Source organism: Pogona vitticeps, chromosome 8, assembly GCF_051106095.1.
Source record: "Pogona vitticeps strain Pit_001003342236 chromosome 8, PviZW2.1, whole genome shotgun sequence".
NCBI classification, from domain to species: domain Eukaryota; kingdom Metazoa; phylum Chordata; class Lepidosauria; order Squamata; family Agamidae; genus Pogona; species Pogona vitticeps.
In genome coordinates, this window is record NC_135790.1 from 17666050 (window position 1) to 17684073 (window position 18024).

Here is an 18024-nt window from a genome sequence, read left to right on the forward strand (position 1 = left end):
TCAATTATCAACTCAAGCCATGACCTCTGCAAGTCTTCTTTGGCCAAAAGGATTCCCTGGCACTTTTGCGTCTTTGCAAAAATAATCAGACAAGGTACCTTCAGTCAACAGAATTCAAAGAGCGAGATGGAAAGGAATCAACCGACAGTCACTGCTGACAGCATAGTAAGCCTTTTTCCTCAGCACTTCCCACCACTACCAGGATTGTAGCTGGCAGTGGTTCACAAGTTTCACAAAGTGGAAACACATTGTGTTCTGTTCTTCCAAACAAAATGCATCTCATAGCTGTTCATGTTCCCTAAGAAACCAAGATATAGTTACTGAGCAAGTTAAACATTATTCTACAAAAAAAGAGGGTGGGGGAAGAACCTGAGCAAAACCTTTTAAAAGATCCATGGATCATTACCAATAACCAGACTGAACATAGCACCACTAATACTCATCTGTATTGTACCCATGTGTGGGTTCAGCCACTTATTCCACAGCTAATAACAGGAAATAATGTATTTAGAATTTTAGATTAGGCATCCTTCAGTCTCGAGAGACTATGGTAACATGCTCTGTATGGAGGACTTGGAATAGCGTCTAGTGTGGCTGAAAAAAGTGACAATCCCTTCCACACTGAAGACAAATACAATCTGTCCCCCTGTCCAGATCCCTGATTTTGCTGGTTTTGGGACTGCCTCTTTGCCTCGGCCTGCAGGACAAGGGTCTCTTCAAATTGGGAGAGGCCATGATGCACCACCTGCCTCCAGGCTGAATGCTCAGAGGTCAAGGTTTCCCATCTGTTGAGGTCCATTCCCAAGGCCTTCAGATCCCGCTCGCAGATCTCCTTGTATCACAGCTGGGGTCTCCCTCTGGGGCGATTTCCCTGCACTACATCTCAATACAGGAGATCTTTTGGAATCCAACCATCAGGCATTCTCACGACATGCCCAAACCAACGTAGACATTGCTGTTTCAGTAATGTATACATGCTAAAAATTCCAGCTCATTCCAGGACTACTCTATTTGGAACTTTGCCCTGCCAGGTGATACCAAAAATGCGTCGGAGACAATGCATATGGAACATGTTCAACTTCCTCTCCTGGCATTCACAAAGGGTCCAGGACCCATTGCAGTACAGGAGTGTGCTCAGGACACAGGCTCTCTAGACCTGGATCTTGGTATGTGCCGCCAGCTTCTTATTAAGCAAGACTCCCCTTGTGAGTCTAGAGAACATGGCAGCTCATAGCTGATTTTGCCAATGCATTTGTCCAGCTCGACATCTAGGGAGAGAGCGTCAGACATCATTGAGCCAAGATACACAAGGTATATTTAGAATAGCCATAAGCCATATGGAGTGGTCCAGTATATGAAAAGATCACTTGTCAATGTGCCCTTGCACCCCTCACTAACGACTCAGTCTTAACCCAGTCAGTGTATCTTCACTGTAAAATGCAAATACTCACAATATTTTTTCCAGGACCCAAAATGTCATTAACAGCATTAAACATCTTAAAAACCATAATTAAAATTATGTTTTTAAAACCGTAGATAACTGAAGTTTAGCTCCACTGTTTCTCTGCCCCTTTTTGTGGATTAAAAAAATTATGGTTTTCGATCTCAGTACCCACTCGTTCTTTCATTTCATTTACATGTATTTCCAGCTGAAAAGTATGTAAATATATTGCATTGCACAAGCAAACATCCCAAAGTATATAAAATCCAACATATCAATATTGATAAACATCAACAGCTCTTTTTAGCCTCTTACCTTTTACTTCTGCATGCCAACACTTTGTATAATCAAGACAAAAAAAGGATACAGTACTGTACAAGGCAAAACCATCTTCCTTATACTGTATTTCAATCCAGGAAAATATAGAGAGGAAGGTAGCTAAACAAGTTTAATGGGGGAGCAAATATCCATTGCACCACACTGGGAATCAACAAAAAAATTAGTGTTCCATTACTCGTAAGTGGGCAATTTTTTAAAAAAATGCCATAGCACATATTTAAAAAAAAACTTTAATTCCGCTCATCTAAAAAGGAGCTTCTTTACAATACCACAGCCACAAAACTGGCATACAGATTTTGCTTAAGGCATGAGAAATTCTTAAGTTCATGTATCTAAGAAGCCTTAGTCAAGAAAGACTATAGCAGCTGGTGCTTTTCCTTTCTTCCAGCAGTGAAACAAATTTAAGGCTGACACTCTTCTCACACTGTCTGATGTGGACACCATCTGTAAACCACAACCCTAATGGAAGCTACCGTGTTTCCCTGAAAATAAGGCAGGGTCTTCTACTAATTTTTGCTCCAAAAATGCATTGGGGCTTATTTTCAGGGGATGTTTTATTTTATTTACATGTACAACAATCTGCGTTTATTCAAATACAGTCATGTCATCTTCTTCTGGTTGCTGCACAAGGGTGGAGGGCGGGGTTTCACTTAACTGGGGCTTATTTTGGGGGTAGGGCTTATATGACGAGCATCCTGAAAAATCCTACTAGGGCTTATTTCCAGGTTAAGTCTTATTTTCAGGGAAACAGGGTAGTCTCATCATTTCAAGCCCTCTGTTCCCCTCCTGCAACAGAAAAAGCATAATGTGAACAATGTTTCTTGCCTAGTGTGCCAATATTTTAATTTCCAGTTCTTCTGATGTGGAGATTGCCATGTTTCTGTGTGCGTCTTACAGCCGAACAGGAACGGTATGCTTCAACACCAGGCAACAGACAATGTACTATGTACTGTATAGACATGGGGGAGGAATCCAGTCTACATTGCCTGACGGAAAACCTAATTCCATAAACTGCTTTTACAAGTTTTCATGCTCTATTCTGGAACATTATTTTAACACTTTAACTCAAATCCTGAAGATGCCACTTTTGAGTCTGGATAATATTTGGATGTATCTGTCCTTCTCCCTGCTCCTGCACATTCTGCATTGCCCAGCCTGATTCAAAAGCTCACCTGATTTTGTTATTTTAGCGGCCCAATAACAGTATCACATACTCTTCTTTCGAGTGAAGTAGAATACACTCTTCTACAATAGACTCAAGACATCAGCTGCTTTTCTTAAGTTTTAGAAGATACTTTATTTTGTGCATTATTTTATTTTCTTACAGACACTTTTAAAATTCACATTCTTGTACAGTATGACTAGGATTGTGTCCTGTGTCCTTACACTTCACTTTGCCTATAATGGTCCACTTAAGTATAATCACAATCTGACACATGGTTGTTGTTTCTTCAAGAAAGGACTAAGGCACCTTTAACACGGACTAAAATGTTTGACGTCTACAAGAGGAACTCCATCTCACATCTTGCTGTTCACACCTTCTATTTCAGAGCCTTAACAAATGTAAGGAAATGTCTGGCAGAGTGAGAAAGGAGCTAAACCTTGAAAACAGCTAATATTTAAAACAAGAATAAACAGTGTTAATATCTTATAGTGTCCTGTTTCTTTTTTTTTAAAGAACAGAACAAGTAAAAAAAAATACCAGCCTAAACTACAGAATTGCACAGCTTCATTCAACAATCCTGGACAGGAAACTAATTATAAATTAAACCAACTGTTCTGCTCTGAGTTTCACTCTGGATCCTCAGCACTTCTCAAGCCTTAATCACATCTATATAAAATAAACTGGAGTGGGGTGGACAGAAATGTTGGTTTAAGCAGACAGGGGATGATTTTTCTCACCCTTTAAAAAGAAACAGTTCACAGATACACTCAGTGTGTATTATTTTGCAACTGTGGAACTTTGAAAAAAGGAGAAAACATATGCATTTGGATCAAGATGTCTAACAAAAAGTTTTGAATGACTTACAAAATGAAACTTCAACAAAGACACTCTCATGATCACAGTGACATGAGAGATATATCCTAGCAAATCTTTGCAAATGTGCATCTTCACAGTAGTCATTACCCATCATCTTATGCAGATTGCTTGTACACCTGTCACCTGAAAACTAAAATGAATGTCCACTGTGCCTCTGAAGAACAGCACAGGAAAGGAAGAGTCATCCCATGGCAGAATCGAAGATGGACCTGCTCTCAATCACAATGTGATCATGTGACTGGAAGCCATAACTTCTGTGCACTGACAACGTCGCTCAGTTTCCCCTTGATCTTCAGGAAGTGTCTCTTGAACTCGAGACCGTCACCCTGCATAGAAAAAAGACACAAAAAATAAAATAAAATACCAAAATAAATGCAGAGGTGGATGGAAGACTATGTATTAGCTGTGGCATCTACAGTTCAGAAAGGGAAAAATGTTACAAGATGAATATTTGGCAAGGCAGAAATGTTAATTTATATTGTTGATCTACACAGACCATATAACCGTTTCCATAGCATAAAGAGGAGGAATGGATAGATTCAAATGAAAACTGAACAAATTTGCATTCAAAATTAAACAAAGAGTTATTTTTAACACAGATAAATCAATGGTAGTGCTTTTGTAAGAGTCTGGCTGAATAGCTCAGCGGTTTAGGTAGCTGGCTGCAGAGCCGAAGGTCGGGAGTTTGGTTCCTCGCTGTGCCTCCAGGGAGAAAAGCCACCCTGTGTGACCTTGAATGCCCTCGGAAGAAGGAAATGGTAAATCGCTTCTGAACCTTCTCTACCTAGAAAACCCTGGAAAGGGTCCCCATAAGTCAGATCATCACCATCACTGTAACATGGTCCCAATGGATACAAACTTGAGATGCTTTTAGTGCATCTAGGCTGGAATCCAGTTGATTCGCCTACCTTAGACAGACGGAAATCCACAAGAATTTTGTCATCCATCTCTACCAGGTTTGCCTTGAAAATCAGTTTGTTATTTCTCCTGTCTGTTGTTGATATGGTGACCTTACAAGGGGAAAAAAACTTTTATCAGAAATAAAGGTTTAGAATGCAATCTAATCATTTACAAAAAATCAGTTCTGAAAATGTTCAATACAGCTTTCTCCCTAGTAAGAGGGCAGCAACCTTAAAAGCCACTGTTCTCTCAAGAATAGTAGCAATCAAATTGGGCACATATCTGGCCAAAGGACTTTCCAATAAATCTTACATTCAATGAAGTGAATTTTACTCAATTCTACTCGGCTCAATATCTGTAGATATTGAGTTTTACTCAAACTCAATATCTATAGGATATTCTGTGCCTACTTCCCAAAACTGAAAATCAGAAAACATAAAAATTGTTATCAATACCCTCACCACTCTTATACCTGGTTTGCGCAACCTTTTTTCCAGATGTATCCCATTTTTTCACAAACGTCCTTCAGGATCTGGTAAGACTGATTAGCATCTAACTTCAAAAAGAACCGGGTCATTCTCTTCACCAAGCGCTGCCACGGGTTCTAAAAAAAAGGAAAAACAATGCTCTAAATCACCTGGAAACAGAGCAATCGATACTTTTCAAAACAGCGTGCGTCTAAACTGAAAGCTAAACTGTGGGCTAGGACAGAGGTTGGTTTAAAAAAAAACTTTTAAAATTCAGAACCCAAATGGATACCCGGCATAATAGCAACCACCATGTGGAATATCCTTCTCCCCGATAATTTAAGATTCCCAGATTTTTATTTTTTGCAAGCCCTACCAGTGAATCTCAGCTTAGCCTATAGTTTGTGGATAACGCAGATACTGTCTATTTTTATATATTTTACAGCATATGCTTTATTAATATTGCACACCCCTTTGAAATCTTCAGGGGTAAGTTGTTTATAAATAACATGGTCTGCAGTGAGACAAAATAAACAATATGGGGGGGTGGGGGTGGAATGAAATGGAAAGAAAAAAGTGCTACAAGAAATAATGCAAAAGCAGCAGAACCAGCTGCAATACCACAACAGATTATTGATCCAAATCATACCACTATTAACTGCCACGTAGCAGAGATACCTGTGAGGAACTGGGTGTGCCCAATAACTGGCTGTTGAGCAGCATGTGTTCAGGGCAGGCTGGCTGAGAGAAGCTGATGCCTTGCACAAGTTTATCGATACTAGTTGGGTTGTTGTCCCAGAAGGAGAGCCCCGTGCCCGGTTCTGGCTGGGAATTGGAACAAATCCTTTTCTCTTCACTACAATAAAAAAAAACACAATTGCATCATTAGAGGACACCACCATCTCCAATCCTGTTTATTCCAAATGCTTAACTTCCACCTCTGCTGACCCACATGGTGTGATACGGTAATGGCACTAAAATGGCACTTCCCATGCCAACCAGAAATACTTATTTATTTCTACAACATATACAAGGCACTGGGTTTTTCTTTCCCCCACCCCCTTCGGTTTCCATTTCATATTTATATTCTGCTCTAAGTCAACCAGAAGAGTGGCTCCCCACTAGATGGGGTGGGACAGGAAAAAAATGATTTAGCAAATAAATATACTGTGTATTTCCATCCACACATTTCTACCTGTGCATGATGGAATGTCTTGTGTATCCACAAAATAAAAGCAAATATATTGCAATCATTAATAAAAATTATAATCACAAACAGAAATAGCATACAAGGAAACAACTATTTCCAGAACACTTTTATTTATTTATTTATTTATTTATTTATTTATTTATTTATTTATTTGATTGATTGATTGATTGACTGATTAATTGATTGATTGATATACCACCCATCTAGAGCGTGTCTACTCTGGGCAGTTATTGGTTTTGTTTTGTTGCAATAAAAACAACAAAGCAGGGCTCTTATGCTTATCTACGTAAGAGCTAAAACTCCCTGGTGTTCAATACGCCTTTGGCTCAGGTACATAAGCACAGGCTCACCACTCTTCTAGAGGTTCTTGCTTAACATTTAATTTTTCAAAAGAAAAATTAAAAAGACAAAAACGTTGCAGCTCCCTAAAAAGCACCAAGCTGCTCTCCTCTAAGTATATACACATTTTGTAATTCAGAAAATGTATGTGCTACATGCTCAGAGATTTGGAAGGATGGATAGAAGAGAAAGGATCTCTACAAACTCAAAACAATGAGTCACCACATATGCCTGCTCATATATGGCACAAACCAATTAAAAACTACTTTGATTTTTTAAAAAATATTTCATTGTATTCTACATTGGTCAAAATCCTAATACGTACTTATGACTGCAGGACACAAATTGTGTAACTTGCAGTAGCTTCTAGCTGCTAATAAACTAATCCGTACTTGAATTTTCAGGTGTACATCAGTCTGGAACGTTGGCACATGTCCAAAAACAGACTCACTAATTTCCAGGGAGAAGCCACTGCAAGCTACCTTATTCTGTATGCGCAACTATGCAATAGGATTCTGGCCACTGGATGTTCGTGGCAACACAAAAGATATATAAGCTATGACTGTAGCCCTTTCACGTAGCTTAAACAGAGACTGATATTTCTTTAAGCAAAATTCTCATGAGTGGCCCAAGCCTGGTATTTGCACAGAACAAACTGAAAGATATACTTATTGATACAGAACAGATGGATTTCTGGGCCCTTAAGGTCCTTTTCGACAAGCGTAACCCAAATCCAAAATAGGAGTGCCAGTGCACAGTTTATTCACTTACACATAACAAAATCATATGAATACACAGAAAGTTCTATCTGTATACCACAATCTAGGGTAAGGACTGACATCAGATGCTGCCATGATAAAACTACACGCCCACATCCATCTTCACCTGTGTGCACTTTTCACTGGGGAGAAGTCCATATCCGATCGAATGTGCTTGGAAAAACCTCCTGGGGATTCAGAAACTCCCCCTGAGGACATCCGAGACCGCTTTATACCTAAAGAAGAGAACATGCTTTAACCATTGCTTTGGAAAAGAGTGTTGAATCCTCTACTGTTGAGGACTGAAGATTTCTGAAGTCAATTGCTATTTTTTTTAATGCCAGACTGAAAATGCTATGTTCACAAATAGAAATTATTTGCTAACTTGACTCTTCTCAAGTTAAATATATATATATGCCCTCTTCATATGGGTGGAACACATACACTGGATAAAACAGCAGTACTTGAGAAATGAAACCACTCCAAAATGGCATTTTTAAAGGAAAAAATGGAAGGGTGCGATTGTAGAACACGTGGTTCCCCCCCCCCCATGCTTTGTGGCTTGTGACTCCAATCATCCCTCTCCATCAGGCATGATGATTAAGGATGAAAGAGGTTGCTGCTGAACATCTGGAGGACCACATCTTCCCTTACCCTTGTTTTAAATCCCTGTACTATCTTTCAAATAAAATAGATTGGGCCCCCAACAAACAAATGAGAACTTTAAAAATGTAAAGTAGTCCTGTTATTTCATCTATTGAACTATGCCGTCAAACCATTAGCAGAGGTGGTGAAACCAGCCAAAGACCCAGCTGAACATGCTAAAAAGCCACTTACCTTTCTTTAAAGGTTTTGTGTACCATCTGTCGTTTTTTATGTCTGCTATAGTAAGTCTTGATGTGGGATTCTCAGTTAATATTTTGAGGAGTAAAGCTGGTGGGGAGGGAATAAGAATATGGTTATAACAAGGTCAATGACTTTAGAAGCTTTACTCGCTAACAATGCTTTTAATTAAATGGAGAGTCCTTAAAATGTGCTTTGAGAGAATATTTCTATTTTATCAAAACTCAGGGGGGGGAAACCCTAAATCCCCCCAACAATTGCAAGGATCATTCTCTTTGAAAGTTACATTTTCTCTGACAGATATAACCTGTGCTCATGTCCTTAACAAATCCACTATGCCGTGCCCATAAAGCAGAAAATAAGACCAGACAGTCGAATGAAATACCTAGTGGCAATGAATCGATCTTCTTCCACGGCGAAATATATGTTTTCTGTTCTTTCCAGTCAACATACTCTTGACAAGAGTCAACAGGCTGGTCCCACGGTAATTCTCCAAGGAAAAAACAGAAAGCACATTATTAGATTAAAACGGCTTGTATCTGGGAGATGAGGAAGGGAACCCAAGGCATTTGAGACACTGGACTGCAGCCCAATGGATGTGAACATTTCAAGACCGGCAGACATATAGTTTGGAAAAGGGTCATTAACACCTTTAAAATGCTGTGACTGTTTTCTTAGATTAGCAAAGCAGCATCCAGTAAAGAAATTAGCCTCAGAAACTTCTTTTCCCATTCATGTTTTCCTAAAAACGCCTTCAAATAATGGTGTGACTATGTAACAGCTGTACAGTGGGGTCTTGACTTGAGAACTTAATCCGTATTGGAAGGCGGTTTTCAAGTCAAAAAGTCTGTAGGTCAAGTCTCCATTGACCTACAGTGCATTGAAAACCGATTAATCCCGTAACAAGCCATTTTTGTTCCATTTTGGTTTTTTTCTGGTCTGTAAGTCAATTCTCAGGCTGCAAGTCAAACCTAAATTTTGCGGCCAGAGAAGTCTGTAACTCAAAAAGTCTGTAAGTCAAGCCGTCTGTAAGTCAAGGGTCCACTGTATGCGTGTCATCTTTGTGATGGAACAAGGGTCGAGAATACAAATCCCTTCAAACATCGTTAGACTGCAAGCCCCATCAGCACTAACCAGCCTAGCCAATGCTGACAAAACAATCGGAACTGAAATCAACACATGGAAGTCCACATTTGCCCCATCTCTGTAGGAGAGCAAAAGGAAATAAAACAGTGTTCTCACTACAAATGGTCATAGATTCACTTCTGTAAAAATGACTATGAACCACTGATCTTCTGTATGGATAATTAAAAGAACTTTTTTATATAAATGTGTATTGTGTGCCAGGTACATCCTAGATGTGAATAATTGGAGGACATTAACTGGATTTCACTCCATGACTACATAAGCTATCAGTATCTTTACAGGGCTACTGTATCTCAGCCAGAAAAAAAGGTTAGAGATGTATTGCTACTATATTTGTTGTTGATTCTGAGGGTGTTCTTTCTTTGTTTAATTTAGATTATTTTATAATCATTTTTTAAAAAATACATTAAAAGAAGACAAAGAAGAGAAGAATGGTAGTGCCTACTGCACTTATGGGGATAAATAAAAGATACAAGGGAGTTTCCGTTAAGTTATTTGCAAGAATATTCTAAACAACTCTTCCACAGAACGTCTTTAGGTGCAAAGCAATGCCATGATCTGCCTCAGTGCTTCAGAGCACGGTTAGAGTTCTAAATAAAAATCCTGAATTACAAACAGGTGAAGTATCAGGTCCACTGCCAGTCTGTGCTATTGTTGCCTAAACATCATTAGGAGCTTTAAAAAAAATATCTGTGATAAACCTAAGTCAACAAAATAAACTAAAATTTGGGTAGCTCTTACCTCCGGCCAACATAGCTGTGAGTACTATGCCACACGACCAAACGTCAACTGGTTCAGCGTGAAACTCTTTTCTTTTAAGCACCTCTGGGGCAACATATGGGAGCGTGCCACATATTTTATTCAACAGTCGTTCGCGGCCATTGTATTTAAACACCGTTGCTAGCCCAAAGTCAGAAATTTTGAGGTTATCTAAGGAAACGCAAACCAAAAAGGGTTACAACATTTGTCATTCTACGTCATCATTTCCAATTAAAATAAAATGAATCTAAGCACATGAACTCTCAGAAACAGTCTAAAAGAATGAGCAAGGCAGAGCTATCACTTGGATAAATAATAATTTTAGTTCTCACAGGTATGAATATGCAGAAATATCCTTTGATTCTAATGCTCAGGTCCTGTTGGTGAAACCAGTTAAGACAGGTAAGCAGAAAATATGGTCTTAAGGAGGTTCCCACTGTTGTCAAATTGCCCTTCTGCTCCTTCCTTTCTGGCATTCTCAAAAGGCGCCTTAAAAAATCTTTTACCCCTACATTTCTTTAAGTATATTGCACAAACTACAGTGGTGCCTCACTAGACAATTGCCTCACGAGATGAAAAACCCGCAAAACGATTGGGTTTTGTGATCACTATGCTGCCTCCCAAGACATTTTTTCTATGACCGTGCTTCACAAGACTTTTTTTTTGACCGATGTTTTGCAAGACATTCTTTTTTAGACTTGATGCTTCGCAAGACTTTTTTTTTAAAGACCGATGCATAGGGAACCTCGCAAGACGATTTTTTCACAAGACGATGATTTTCGCTGAATGAATTAAAATCATCTTGCGAGGCACCACTGTAACATAATTTCACATGCATTTGTTTAACGTTTTGCTGTGTTCGTTTTATGCCAACATGCACTAACATGTATTTGTTTTCATGTTGTCTTTGGTTTTCTCTTACTGCATATTGTTTTTTTTTGGACTGACCAATAAATACTTTGAACAAATAAAATATTGCAGTATTTTGTACTCTCTCATTTTGTGGCTTCAAATGAATAACAAGCAAAGGCAAGGACAAACAGATTGTCCCGAAGCCAGTGGCAGAATACTGCTGGGTGCTAATGGCCAAAAAACAGTGTGGACTTGCTGCTTTCACGTCTTCCTTACATTACTTCTAAAAGACATTTGGTGTGCCACCAAGGCAACACAATTTTTCTCTCACCTCTTTCATCTAACAACAGATTCTCAGGCTTAATGTCACGATGTGTTACTCCTATACTGTGTAGATAGACCTTCAAAGAAAGAAAAGAAAGAAAGAAAGCTCAGCCATTTTCTGAATTCAAATGAAATAGAATTTGGGCTTAAACTAGAAGCATAAAAAAACTTACTACACCAGCGATAAGCTGATGAAAAAATTTCTGTGCATCTGCTTCAGGCATCCCTACGTCAGGCTCTGTGGGAAGAGAACATACCATCATGTGGAAGCTAACAGAACATACATTGATCCAAAGTCAATTTGATTTAAACCAAACTGATTTAAATTATGATTTACATTTTTTAAAAAATTGGACTTTCTGATGATTTAAATCCAAAGACTGATTGCTCTTATTTACATCATGAATTAATTCATGATTTAAATCCATTTCTTTTTTTTTTAAAAACCTTTGATTTTTATCCACTTTGTGGATATGCCTTTGAGACATAGACAGATACACTAGGAAAACAGCCCGGGGAACAGAATGATCAAAACCTCAAGAAAACCTCCAAAATTAGAACACAGTTTAATTCACTTTAAATCTTACTCCATTCTTAAAGGCTGGGCAAAACTGAAAAGACAACAAAACTCCCAGGCCCAAACTAAGCAACAGAATGATCCTGGAAAAAACAACAACGGTCTGCCATGCAAATTATGTCTGCAAGTACAGGGCAGCAACTGAGAAAATGCCTCTGCAATAAGGCCCATACATATGGAATTTCAAAAAGCAGTGCAGTTTCAGGATACTGTGTCTTAGTATTTGTTTACATTTTCTAGCCACTCTGGGCTGAATCCAAGCAGCGTCTACATAAATCTAAAGCTAAGCAGATCTCAGCGGATCCCTTAGATGTGTCAAGGAACTCAATGTAAGTGTCTACATTACTAAAGCAACTTAACCGTCTCACTCTTCAGCTGGCTCACCCTACCTCGGATCAGCTTCCTATCCCAACAAAATCCCCTTGTACCTATTCGGTCAAAGAGCTCTCCACCACTGCAATATTCTAGGAAGAGATACTGGATAGTTCCTTCTCGCCGATGCCCATAGAACTTGACAATGTTCTCATGATTTAACATTTTGTTGATGCAGATCTCTTTCTTAATCTGGTCTGGACATTCTAAAGCCCGTTTCATGTCCACGATTTTTACTGCCACCGCTTCCTCAGTGCGTCTATTCACGGCCAGCTGAACTCTAGAGAGAGAGAGGGAAAAAGGGTTTTAGAGATTTTTACACTACGTATCATTAGCTGACATTAGGAATTAGTTTACACTTTGTCCACCATTTAGAGTATGCTTCCCCTCTCTAGAAACTTTTTAGAATGGCCCAGTAGAATCATAGAATTGAGTTGGAAGGGGCTTAGAAGGCCATTGAGTCAAGCCCCCTCCCTGCTCAAAGGAGAAATCCAAATCCAAGCAGGTCTGACAGAGGGTGGTCCCATTTTCTCTTGAATGCCTCCACTTTTGGAGCGCTCACCACGTCCTGAAGTCATTGGTTTCGTTGTCATGCTGCTCTAACCATTATATTATTCCTGATATTTAGCCTAAATCTGGCTTCCTGTAACTTGAGCCCAGGATTACCTGTCACTCTGTGGTGACTGAGAACGGATCCTGTCGCTCCTCTGCATGACCACCATTCAAGTATTTGAGCCAAGGAACATTGTAATAGTCACTTATATTGGTCCCACTGTTTTGACACTTTAAAAGATTTTTTCGTCCTGCAATTTGGTATCTTTATTATTTATCCTCTACAAATTGTGTGCTCCACATACTCACTCTCCATAAGCGCCTTCTCCAAGAGTCTGCACTAAATCCCAGTCCTCCACAAAAGGCACTGCCATCGTGACCAACAGCACACACCCTACAAAAATTACGAAGAAAAAAAAAAGAATCAGGTCAAGTCAAGAATCACAAAGATAGGCTTGTGAAGGTATATTTCAGCAGCCATTTCGTAAGGAGGATCAAAGAATGCAGTGTGGCTCCAAGACCAAACCAAAGAAGATAGGGTTCTATACACACTTTCTGGGTAACTGTATTTAACAGTAGGGTGCAAACTTGCACAGAAAGGGCAATAAACATCTGCTTTCACATACCTGCCAAAGGCAACCATCAAAAAGACAATAACGTCCCACAAATGTTATACCCTGCAATGTTTTTATGCAATCGACTGTGGCCCTGATGGAGGACAAAGAGCTCCATCCTGCCTTATTATAAAAATACAGTGGTGCCTCGCTTAGCGATATTAATTTGTTCCGAAAAAATCACTGCTAAGCGATTTCATCGCTAAGCGAAATGCGGTTTTCCATTGAAATGCATTGAAAACTGGATAATCCATTCCAATAGGAACGAATTGCCGTCCTTAAGCGAAAATCACCATAGGAAACATCGCTAAGCGAAACGCGGTTCCCCAATTGAAATGCATTGAAACCTATTCAATGCATCTCAATGGGGGAAAAATACAACAACAAATTAAAAAAGAGTCAGAACAAAGTCAAATTTGGTTAACAAAGGTTTTATTAAGTGCACTTTATGATTTCAAACATTTCAAACAGTAAACTTTAACTTTATAAATAACAGAAAAACATTTAAAAAACAGCAAACATGAGACTGTTTAAACCATCGCTAAGCGAAACAGGAGACCCAAAATTTAATCGCTATGCGAAGCATGGTCCCAACCATCGCTAAGCGAAAATCGCCCATAGGGACCATCGCTAAACGAAGCACAAAAACGCTACGAAAAAGTTGTCGCTAAGTGATTTCGTCGCTAAATGGAGCACCTGTTAAGCAAGGCACCACTGTAAATGTTTCTTTGTTCCCAAAGGAAATGAAAATCAGAAATGTTTACTTCCAGACTTTGAAACGGTCCATGATATCACTGTTGTCCCTCTGAGGCCCAGGTCCTTGAACTCGACATGAACCACTACCAGCAGCAGCCCCACAACACCCCCACTGAAGCCCAGGAAGGAGCAGCTGAGCCAGCCAGAAGACATGGGAATGGAAGGCTCCCTCGAGCCCCAAGAAGGTAGCCAAGTGGCCCTAGAACAGAAGATGAAGAACCCCCCACCAGGGTTGCAGGAGCCCCAGCACCGATTAAGATGCATCAACCCTCTTCAAGGTAGGTACTGGGCAACAGTGGTACCTGTAAGTTACACTGGTGGAGAAGGCCAACCATGGTAATACTCTAGCTAACTTTTGTTAGTACTGTGCAGAAGGTGGCAATAGTAAACCCCTGCTGAACTTTCTTATCATGAAAACCCTATGACAACACACTCCAAAAAGAAACTAAAGACAGTGGTAGAAGATGAGACTCCCAGATCAGAAGCACTCAATCAGCTATCAGAGAAGCGCAACGGATAAGTATGAACAGCTCTAGACTGAAACAGAAAGGTTATCTAGTGGTTGATATGCACAGAGGTGAAAGGAAAGTCCAATGCTGTACCAGCATGTAAAAGTGGAACATGAAACGTGAGAAGTACGAATCAAGCAAAACTGAAAACTGTAAAGCAAGAAATGGAACACATACACTGTGCAATGTTTGGTGTCAGTGAACTAAAATGAAGTGGAACAGGATATATTTTCAGTTAGGCAATTACAAAAGTGTCAGAAACGACAAACACAGGAGAAATGGAGTGGCTCTAATATTGAGGCAAGATGTAGCACAGGCAGTGAAGGGGATATAATGCAAAGTCTAACAATACTTGCCAACAATCTGTTTATTGAACATACATGCTTCAGACAACAAAACAAACATCTATACATGTGAACATCATCAAACAATCAATATAAAAATCAAATTGACTGTGGCTTTCCACATGACTGTGGCTTTCCAGCATGAGATGGAGAAGCTGTATTGTCTCTGGCAAATCAAGACCTACATGGAATCAATCCTGTGAACTTGCTTCTATACACTTTAATCAAAATCTGTGATCATAAACATAAGGTCAGACCTTAAAAAAACGCACATTAGCTTGATATGAGATGCAGCCCAAATAGACCATATTCACAGGCTTCCATTTCCCCAGGTATTTTGAGCTTAAATTCCCAGTTGCCCTAGCCACAATGGCCAATGGTAAGGGAATGTGGCTACTATAATCCAGAATATTAGGACGGTCAATGGTTCACTAGATCCAGCCCAGTGCCTCCCTGCCACAACTCAAATCAAGCTTTTTTCAAAGAATGCAGCCAGCTAACATAAAAAGAAACTAGATTTCAAACCAGGCCAATAGAGTCCCACAGAACCAGAAATATAAACCAAACAATGTTAGTTTTTGCAGAAACCATGAAGGTAATAACATTTCAGACAAGCTTTCAGGTTACATGGAGGTCTTCCTTTCTGTCTTAAGAAATGCACTTCCACAAATCTTGCATTTAAGCCGTGAAGCCTTTTTCTCTCTCTTTCAAACAGGTAAGTGACTCTGCCTCTCACAAAAGATGAGAAGCACTATCTGCCAGTGACTTGTTTGAGTAGCAGCATCTGTTACGGCTTCTCATAAATTTCCTTTTAAGTAGCTTAACAAGAGGATGTTCAAAAGGTGTAGCGTTTTGTGGGCTTGCAAATCCAAAACTGTTCTACAAGAAGGTGGGAGGGATATTGGAAACTTCAATTCTGTTAGTTTATTATTATTATTTTTTTAAAAAAGCAATAGTAATTCTTATCAATTTTATACACCAGGATCTGGGGAACATTTTACTCCTGACTCTCCAGACCCAGTTGGACTGCATCTAACCAGCCTAGCTAATGGTGGGGGATGATGGGAGTTGCAGTCCAACACCAGCTGTAGCATCTCACATTCCTCATGTTTACAACACACAAACAGCAATTCCCCCCCCCCCCCACAAATTCTCACCCTAATGCCACTTTCCACAAAAAACACGAAATATCCAGAGATTTAGGATAATACCCAGGTATGCAAAAAGATAAGGAAAGCATGAGGGGGAGAACCTCTGAAACAGCCCTACTGAGGAGCCCCCCCCCCCGAGCAAAGGATGATGAAAACAACCCAGGGGCGCCTAAAAGTGAGCAAACGTAGGGAGACACGAGTTTTTGCACGGGCACGTGTGTGCAAAACAAACAAACAAACAAACAAAAAACCAAGCAGGACGGTGGGGAGCAGCTTAGCCAAAAGGTCTGGGTCAGGACACCCCCCCAAAAAAAAACCCCACATTTTGTTGCCGGTCCTCAAACCCAGTCGGGGGGGGGGTCGGTTTCGGACGACGCCTCCCCAAATCCTAAGCTGACCAAGGGTTTTTTTTGGGGGGGGCGCAGGGGTTCCAAAAGATCTATTCTGCCCCCCAGAAAAGGAACGCCTCCAAACGGGTGTCCCACTTTATAGACCCTAGGCTATGAAATAAAGTCATTCCTTTTTTATACAATACTCACACTCCCCAACCCACCCCTTTCTGCTTAAGGAAGTTTTGGGGGGAGGGCGCCGCGTAAGGGAGACCCCCCCAAGGGGAGACCCCCCCAAGGGGGGCCCCCCCGCCTACCCACCTCCTTCTCCCCTCCCCTCCCCACGCGCCCCTTCTTCTTCCTCCTCCTCACCTGGGCGGCCAGGTCCCCGCCGGCCTTTCCGCCAGAGCCGCTTCCCGCCCGAAAGCGACGGAAGGCAGAGCCGGGCCCCGAATGGACGAGGCGGGGAAGGAGGAGCCGAAAGAGGCGGCGGGAGGCCGGCCCCGACTCCGCCCCTCGGGTAGAAGGCTGGGGCGGTGGGAGAGCCGGGCCCCGGCGTGGGGAAAGGAAGGCGGCGCCCCGGGCCTCGTGGCCCTCCCCGGCCGAAGGGGACGCTTCCTTCGCCCATGAGGTGCAGCGCGTGTCTTGGTTTCCTCGCGCGGAGGCAGAGGAGGAGCAGGGGAATGAAAAAGAAAAGTCACGCCAGGAACAGGAAGGCTCCCGCTCTCGAGGGGAAGTCGTTTCTTCCCCACGAGGTGCACCAAGCTCTTTTTTTTTTTGGGGGGGGGGTCGTTCAGAAAATCACAAAGTTTAATGATTAAAGTTCCTAAGCTTCGGGGCCGGAGGCCGGCTTGTGGAGGGATTTGGGGGGTGGGGTCCCTTCCTAGTGCTTTCGCTTGAGGGGCTGCTGGTGTTGGGGGGGGGGTTCCTCTGTTCAGGGCCACCCAGCCCACTTCCGATTCATGGCGACCACAGAAGAGAGAACCCTGTCGCATACACAGCCCTGCTCGGGGCCTGCAAGAAAGCCAGGCTTCCTTTTTCTGGAGTCAATCCTTTGCTCTTGGTAGCCTGGGGTCACAGTGAAAGGTCGGTGGTCCCACCCTTGACCCTTCAGCAGTCCCTGGGACTTAACCCTCAGGGAAATGGGTCGAGTATTGAGCCCAGAGATCCTGAAGCTGAGGCTCCCCATACTTTGGCCATCTCATGAGAAGAGAAGACTCCCTGGAAAAGACCCTGATGTTGGGAAAGTGTGAAGGCAAGAGGAGAAGGGGATGACAGAGGACGAGATGGATGGACAGTGTCACCGAAGCTGCCAACATGAATTTGACACCAAACGCCGGGAGGCATTGGAAGACAGGAGGGCCTGGCGTGCTCTGGTCCATGGGGTCACAAAGAGTCAGA

At 41.3% G+C, this 18024-nt stretch overlaps 1 protein-coding gene across 1 annotated transcript; it reads right to left on the reverse strand.

The window, feature by feature from the left end:
• Positions 1-3052: 3052 nt before the first annotated feature.
• On the reverse strand, positions 3053-17313 carry CHEK1 (checkpoint kinase 1). Its single transcript, XM_072978921.2, has 13 exons — positions 16996-17313; positions 13230-13314; positions 12425-12648; positions 11593-11657; positions 11427-11496; positions 10226-10414; positions 8724-8828; positions 8333-8428; positions 7623-7731; positions 5867-6044; positions 5194-5325; positions 4730-4831; positions 3053-4147 (listed from the first exon to the last, which is right to left on the reverse strand). The coding sequence occupies exons 1-13, from the start codon at positions 17249-17251 to the stop codon at positions 4052-4054; spliced, it is 1707 nt and encodes a 568-aa protein (XP_072835022.2). The 5' UTR covers positions 17252-17313; the 3' UTR covers positions 3053-4051.
• Positions 17314-18024: the final 711 nt, after the last annotated feature.